The 7748-nt window shown below is 62.1% G+C and overlaps 1 protein-coding gene across 1 annotated transcript; it reads right to left on the reverse strand.

The window, feature by feature from the left end:
- Window positions 1-350: 350 nt before the first annotated feature.
- LOC131570186 (uncharacterized) lies at window positions 351-7748 on the reverse strand. The gene is made up of 6 exons (XM_058822531.1): window positions 7734-7748; window positions 6364-7368; window positions 4994-6001; window positions 3641-4612; window positions 2245-3252; window positions 351-1801 (listed from the first exon to the last, which is right to left on the reverse strand). Exons 1-6 carry the CDS (start codon window positions 7746-7748, stop codon window positions 911-913), a joined length of 4899 nt encoding a protein of 1632 aa, XP_058678514.1. The 3' UTR covers window positions 351-910.

Genomic DNA, 7748 nt, shown 5'->3' on the forward strand with positions numbered 1-7748 from the left:
ATCCTGGAGAACCCCCAGCTGAAATAAATAGGGCAGGAGATCTTTCTCCTTTTAATGCCTTTATTAAAAGCGCTCGGCTCAGGTGGGGAGAACTGACAGGTCGCGCTCACGCTGCCGCTGCTCCCAGGAGTGGCACGGAGGAGGAGGAAGAGTGCAGCTGTGTCTGCTGGGCTGTAGGCAGGGCTGGGGGTTCCATCCTCACGAGAGCACCAGGAGATTCCCAGTTTTTCAGTTTGGCATCCGGGGTTGTCTTTCTAGCTGATGTCTTTTTAGGTTAGGGTGAGTGGTAAAAAAGATCTTAGCAGACACTGGATTCCGTTCCTCATGTCTAGACACCACTTTGATCCCTTAATTCCGTGTTGGCTCATTGTTTTAAGGGGTTTTTCCTGCTCGGTTTGGTGAAGGGTTTCCTCATTTGCATGTCAACCCTGATGTCACCTCCTCCTCACAGTCCCGGGTGCCATCCTCCAGGCAGCAGCAGGGGGATACTTGACTAAGGAGATTTTTAACCATCAACAACAGGTAATTAAAGAAAAACTATTAACAATTGGTGATTACAACATGAAATTAATAAAAACAAATAGTTAAAACTCCAACTTGGAAGCGATTGGTTCAACCTGTGAACTCTGCAACCTTTAAAATATGGACAGCTTTTCCACCCATAACATCCCAGACTATCCCTGAGTGTCCTCCCTGAATGTCCTCCCTGATTGTCCCTGAGTGTCCCAGAGTGTCCACAATGCTGCCACCCCAGAAATGTCCCATCAGGATTTGGGACAGTGTCAATGAAAATTCCCAGAAAATTACCCAGATTTGTCTCAAATCCTCAGTGGGAAATGGAGAGGGGACAAGTGACAGCAGCAATGTCCCTGATGATGTCACCACCCTCAATGAGGTCACAGCAATGACATCACTGTCCCTGAAGAAGCCTTGGGATGTCCTCGATGGCTTTTCGGCACCGCTCGGACACTTTGAAGCGACCAAAGAAACCCAGGACACCGTGGCCACCATTGGGATTCAAGAGGAGGTTGTCGATGACCCCAAGTGTCCCCAGAAGGTGGTCCTTGGCCAGGCGGGTGCTGGCATCCCACAGCTGCTCAAACTCAGCCACCTTGGACACCGAGGCCTGGAGGACATCAGGGGACACCTTATTTGTCCCCTTCAAGGTGGCCTCAATGTCCCTGAGCTGCCACTCCATGTTCCAGTAGAACAAGGTGACTCTGTCACACGTGGCCACCAAGCGCTGCAGAGGCCCCAGGGCCCCCACTGCCCAATGTCCCCTCCAGGTGGCCACCATTACCCGCCTGGTGGCCACCGTAGCCTCTCCCTCGGCCTCATTGGTGGCTGCTGCCACCTGGGCATTGTGCGTGGCCATTTCCCTGGGCACCTCCTCCTTGTCCGGGACCACCATCACCTGCTGCTCCGTGACCATGTTCTTGCAGGCATCACAGATCCTGGTGGCCTCCCTGGCCAGCTGGTCCCAGCTGTCCACGAGCTTGGCCACCAACTCCCCCCAGGCGCTGGCTGCAGCTCTCACACTGGCCCGGGTGGTCCCTGGGGTGGCCCCGAGGGCAGCCAGGGCCCGTCTCAGGGAGGGGACACCAGAGTTGCCCAGGGAGGTGACGTCGCTGTGGTTCAGGGTCTCACGGAGTCTCGAGGTGAATCTCCCCAGGGACGCATGCAGGGACTTTGGGGGCACACAGCGTTGTAGGTCCCACTGTGGCTCGGTCACAGTGGCCACCACCTTGTCCAGGGTTGCAACCACCGACACCAAAGCCTCCAGCAGCTGCGAAGGGGACCACTAGGGAGGGGACAGAGGAGGTGTCAGGGACCTGGTGGCACTTACGGCTTTCTGAGGTGGCCCCTGTGACCTCCCTGTTGTTTCCTTCCTGGAGGGCTTTACTGTGCCCTCTGTACTTTTGTCACCCCCTTGTCCCCTCTGCCACCCCGTCACCACACTTGTAGCCCCTGCCACCCTCTGCTGTCCCTTCTGCCACTGCCCACTGTCCCCCGTGTCCCTCCCCTCCCAGTCATTCCCATCCCCCACTACCCCCGCACCCCCCTTTGCCCTCCATCCCTCTGTCACCTCCCCCCTTCCTGCCACTCCCTTCTGTCCCCTTTGCGACCCTGTCCCCTCCTGCCACTCCCCGTGTCCCCTCCATACCTCGTTGCCCCTTCCCCACCCCTGTGCCCCCTCCTCCCCCAGTGTTCCCTCTGTCCCCATCTTCCCCCACCCTGTCGCACCTTTTGGAGCTCCATACTCATTGGAGACACCTTGGGGACACCTTGGGGACACTCCGGGGGTTGAAGGAGCCTTGGGATGTCCTCCATGGCTCTTTGGCACCGCTCAGCCACCCCACAGGCACTGGGGCTGTCGGGACCACTGGTGAAATAGAATTTGATGATGTCCTGAAGTGTCCCCTGCAGGTGATCCTTGCCTAGGCCGGCGTTGGCCTCCCACAGCAGCTCGGCCTCGGCCACCTTGGCCACCAAGTTCTCGGGGACATCAGGGTACTCCTCATTTGTCTCTTCCGGGGTGTCCATCATGTCCCTGAGCAGGCACGACAGCTCCCGGGGGAACGCGGTGGCTTCGTCACACGCGGCCACCAATCGCTCCAGAGGCCCCAGGGCCGCCTCCACCCACTCTCTCACCATGGTGGCCCTTCTTGCCTCACTGGCAGCCACCTTGGCCTCTCGCCTGACCTGGGCTTCACGCTCGGCCACCACCTCGGCCCCCTCCTCCCTGCCCAGGGCCTGACCCAGCTCCACCATGTTTTCCTGAGCTGTCTCTTCATGGCCAGCCTTGGCCTGCAGCTCCCTGGCCCAGGCAGTGGTGGTGGCTGCCCTGTCAGCTGCCTCAGCAGCCACGCTCCTGCAGGCGTTGCGGAGCTTGGAGGCGTCCCAGGCCAGGTCAGCCCACCTCTCATCGAGTGCAGCCACCGAGTCCAGCCACTCACTGCACGCCCGTGCCACATTGTCCCAGGTGGTCCCTGGGGTGCTCCTGTAGGCGGCCAGCGCTTGGCTCAGGGAGGTGACAGAGTCATCACCATCGGAGGTGACATTGCGGCACCACCAGGTGTCATCTGTGTGGCACAGGGTGTACCGGAGCTCCCTGGTGAATTCCTCCAGGCCCCAGTACAGGCGCAATGCGGACACGGGCAGCACTTCCTTGTCCACCCTGGGCAGGGCGTCCAGCAGCTCGCCCAGGGTGGCCACCACGGTGACCTGTGGCTGCAGCATGGCCGGGGACAGCTGGGGAGGGGACAGGGAATGTGTCAGGGACCTCAGGGCACTTACAGCATTCTGGGGCGGCCCCCTGTCTCTGAGGGGTCCCCTTTGTCCCCTCTGTCCCTTTGTCAGCCTCTTGTTCCCTCTGCAGCCTCCTGCCCTTCCTGCCCCCCGGCCCCTCCACGGTCCCCTCTGCCACCCCATGCCAGCCCCTGTGTCCCTTTCCCTCTGTATGGCCCACATCCCACACCGTCCCCTCCCCCCGTTGGTCACCTCCCCCCTTCCTGCCACTCCCTCCTGTCCCCTTTCCAACCCCCTGTCCCCTCCCACCATGCCCCATGTCCCCCCCATCACCCATTGCCCCCTCCCCATCCCGTTCCCCTCTGTCCCCCTCTCCCCCCCATCATCGCACCTCTTGGGGCTCCATGTTCGCTGGGGACACCTTGGGGACGTTCTGAGGATGCTCCAGGGGTCGAAGGAGCCTTGAGATGTCCTCAATGGCTCTTTGGCACTGCTCGGCCACCCCACAGACACTGGGGCTGGTGGGACCACCAGTGAAATAGAACTTGATGTCTTGAACTGTCCCCCCAAGGTGATCCTTGGCCAGGCGGGCATTGGCTTCCCACAGGGCCTCAGCCATGGCCACCTTGGCCACAAAGTCCTCGGGGACATTGGGGGACACCTCATTTGTCCCCTTCAGGATGGCCTTGGTCTCCCTGAGCAGGCGCAGCAGCTCCCGGGGGAACGCGGTGGCATCTTCACACGCGGCCACCAAGCGCTCCAGCAGCCCCAGGGCCGCCTCCATCCGCTGTCTCACCATGGTGGCCCTTGTTGCCAGGCTGGCATCCTTCCAGACCTCTCTCCTCACCTGGGCTTCATGTCCGGTCACCACCTCGGCCCCCTCCTCCCTGCCCAGGGTCTGACCCAGCTCCACCATGTTTTCCCTAGCCTTGGCCTGCCTTTCCCTGTACTGGGCCACCATGTAGGCTGCCTCTGTGACCGCCCTCCTGCAGATGTTGCGGAGCTTGGTGGCCTTCCTGGCCAGCTGGTCCCAGCAGTTCCAAAGAGCATCCACCGACCCCTGCCACTTCCTGGCCGCCATTGTCACATGGAACATGGTGGTCCATGTGGTGTCCTTGTAGTCTGCCAGCGCCTGGCTCAGAGAGGTGAAAGGGTCTCCATCTTCACAGATGACACTGTGGCGCCACCCGGCATTATCAATGCAGTACAGGGTGGCCCAGAGCCCCCTGGAGAAGTCCGCAAGCCGAAAGTACAGGTCCACTGCAGATACGAGATGTGCCTCGTTCTCCCTGGGCAGGGTGCCCAGCAGCTCACCCATGATGGCCACCACAGTGACCTGTGGCTGCAGCAGGGCCGGGGACAGCTGGGGAGGGGACAGGGGAGGTGTCAGGGACCTGGTGGCCCAGCTGGCATTTGTGGCCTCCTGGGGTGGTCCCTTCCCCCGAAGGGTCCCCTTTGTCCCCTCCATCCCATTGTCAGCCTCTTGTTTCCTCTGCCACACCCTTCCAGCCCCCGTGTCCCCTTCCCCCCGTATACCCCGCATTGCACACCATCCCCTCCCCCCTGTATCCCCTCCACCCCCTCCGTCTCCTCCCTCCTTCCTGCCACTCCCTCCTGTCCGCTTTCCAACCCCCTGTCACTTCCCACCACTCCCTGTGTCCCCCCATGCCCCATTGCCCCTTCCCAACCCCTGTGCCCCTCCCCTCAACTGTCCCCTCTGCCCCCCTCTCCCCCCTGATCACACCTTTTGGAGCTCCATGGTCACTGGGGACACCCTGGGGACGCTCTGGGGATGCTCCGGGGGTCGAAGGAGCCTTGGAATGTCCTCGGTGGCTCTTTGGCACCGCTCGGCCACCTCACAGACATTGAGGCTGACGGGTTCACCATCGAAATAGAACTTGCTGATGTCATCAAGTGTCCCCCGCAGGTGTTCCTTGGCCAAGCGAGCGTTGGCCACCCACAGTTGCTCGGCCACAGCCACCTTGGCCACCAAGTACTCAGGGACATAGTGGGACGCCTCATTTGTCCCCTTCAGGGCAGCCTCGATGTCCCCAACCCTGCGCTGCAGCTCCCGGGGGAACATGGTGGCTTCATCACACGCGGCCACCAAGCGCTCCAGCAGCTCCAGGGCCACCTCCACCCGTTCTCTCACCATGGTGGCCCTTGTTGCTTCACTGGCAGCCATCATGGCATGTTCCCTCACCCAGGCTTCATGCCCGGCCACCACCTCGGCCCCCTCCTCCCTGTCCACGGCCTCACCCAGCTCCACCATGTTTTCCTGAGCTGTCCCATAACGGGCAGCCTCGTCCTGCAGCTCCCTGGCCCGGGCGGTGGCAGTGGCTGCCTTGGTGTCTGCCTCAGTGACCACCTCCCTGCAGGCGTTGCGGAGCTTGGTGGCCTTGCTGGCCATCTGGGCCCAGCTGTCCATGAGTGTGGACACCGACCTGTGCCACTTGCTGGCTGCCATTGTCACACAGTCCCAGGTGGTCCCTGGGGTGCTCTTGCAGGCAGTCAGGGCCTGGCTCAGGGAGGTGGCAGGGTCATCAATATTGGAGGTGACACTGAGGTGCCACGAGGTGTCATCAATGCGGTACAGGGTGACCCTGAGGTCCTTGGTGAATTCCACCAGGTCAAAGTACAGGTTCATTGTGGACACTGGCAGAATCATCTCGTCCCGCCTGGGCAGGGTGGCCAGCAGCTCACCCAGGGTGACCATCACGGTGACCGGTGGCTGCAGCAGGGCCGGGGACAGCTGGGGAGGGGACAGGGGAGGTGTCAGGGACCTGGTGGCACTTACAGCCTCCTGGGGTGGCACCCTGCCCCGAGGGGTCCTTTTTGCCCCACCGTCCCTTTGTCAGCCTCTTGTTCCCTCTGCCACCCCCTGCCCCTCTCCTCATAGCCCCTCCCACCCCCCTGCCTCCACTGCTGTCCCCTCCCCCCCATTTCCCCTCTACTCCTCAGTCGCCTCCCTCCTTCCTGCCACTCCTTCCTGTCCCACTTGTGACCCCTTGTCCCCTCCTGCCACTCCCCATGTCCCCTCCATACCCTATTGCCCCCTCTCCTGCCCCGTGCCCCCTCTGTCCCCCTTTCCCCCACCCCACCCCCCTGTCGCACCTCTTGGAGCTCCACGCTCACTGGGGACACCTTGAGGACGCTCTGGAGATGCTCCATGGGTCGAAGGAGCCTTGGGATGTCCTCGGTGGCTCTTTGGCACCGCTCGGCCACCTCACGGGTGCTGGGACCGGTGGGAGCACCATTCATGTAGAACCTGGTGGTGTCTGGAAGTGTCCCTAGCAGGTGATCCTTGGCCAGGCGGGCGTTGGCCTCCCACAGTGCCTCAGCCACGGCCACCTTGGCCACGAAGCCCCCTAGGACATCGGGGGACGCCGCATTTGTCCCCTCCAGGATGGCCTTGATGTCCCTGAGCAGGTGCTGCAGCTCCCGGGGGAACGCGCTGGCTTCGTCACATGCGGCCACCAAGCGCTCCAGCAGCCACAGGGACGCCTCCACCCGCTCTTTAAACCTGGTGGCCCTTGTTGCCTCCCTGGCAACTTTCCTCGCATACCGTCTCTTCCAGGATTTTTGCTCATCCCGCCCCTCAGCCCCCTCCTCTCTGCCCAGGGCCTGACCCAGCTCCCTCATGTTTTCCTGAGCCTCGTCCTGCAGGTGCTTGGCCCAGGAGGCAGCGTGGGCCTGACTTTCAGCAGCCTCAGCGGCCGCCTGAATGGCCATCACCCTGCAGGTGTTGCGGAGCTTGGTGGCTGTCCTGGTTGGATGGGCCCAGCTATTCATAAATACAGACACCGACTCCTGCCACTCGCTGGCTGCCATTGTGACACGGTCCCGGGAGGTCCCTGGGGTGCTCCTGTAGGCGGCCAGGGCCCAGCTCAGGTAGGCAGGAGGGTCACCATCATCAGAGGTGACATTGTGGCGCCACCCAGTGGCATCAGTGCAGTACAGGGTGGTCTGGAGCTCTTTGGTGAAGTCCACGAGGTCCCAGTACAGGCAGCTTGCGGACTGGTTCACCAGCATCATCTCATCCAGCCTGGGCAGGGTGTTCAGCAGCTCCCCCAGGGTGGCCACCACGGTGACCTGTGGCTGCAGCAGGGCCGGGGACAGCTGGGGAAGGGACAGAGGAGGTGTCAGGGACCTTGTGGGATCTACAGCCTCCTGGGGTGGCCCCTGTCCTCTCCTGGGATCCCCTTTGTCCCCTCCCCGGAGGGCTCTGCTGTCCCCTCTGTCCCTTTGTCACTCCCCCGACCCCTCTGCCACCACCTGCCACTTCCTGTTCTTCCCCCCCTTCACCTCTCTGTCACCTCCCCCTTCCTCCTATGTCCTCCTGTCCCCTTTGCAACCCCCTGTCCCTCCCGCCACACCCGTGTCACCTCCGTCCCCCACTGCCTCCTTTCACCCCCTCGTGTCCCCTCTGTCACCCCCGTGTCCCCTCTGTCCCCTCCCCCCCCACCACTCCGGGACTGTCGCACCTCGAGGGGCTCCAT

The sequence above is a fragment of the Ammospiza caudacuta genome, chromosome 33, assembly GCF_027887145.1.
Source record: "Ammospiza caudacuta isolate bAmmCau1 chromosome 33, bAmmCau1.pri, whole genome shotgun sequence".
Classification (NCBI taxonomy): domain Eukaryota; kingdom Metazoa; phylum Chordata; class Aves; order Passeriformes; family Passerellidae; genus Ammospiza; species Ammospiza caudacuta.

Bases quoted from the DNA above. Each gene is read 5' to 3' on its own strand.
- LOC131570186 (XM_058822531.1), bottom strand. The intron at 6,002-6,363 runs GTGCGACAGGGG...TCCCCTCCCCAG, and splicing joins TGAGCGTGGAGCTCCAAGAG to CTGTCCCCGGCCCTGCTGCA. The intron at 1,802-2,244 runs GTGCGACAGGGT...TCCCCTCCCTAG, and splicing joins TGAGTATGGAGCTCCAAAAG to TGGTCCCCTTCGCAGCTGCT.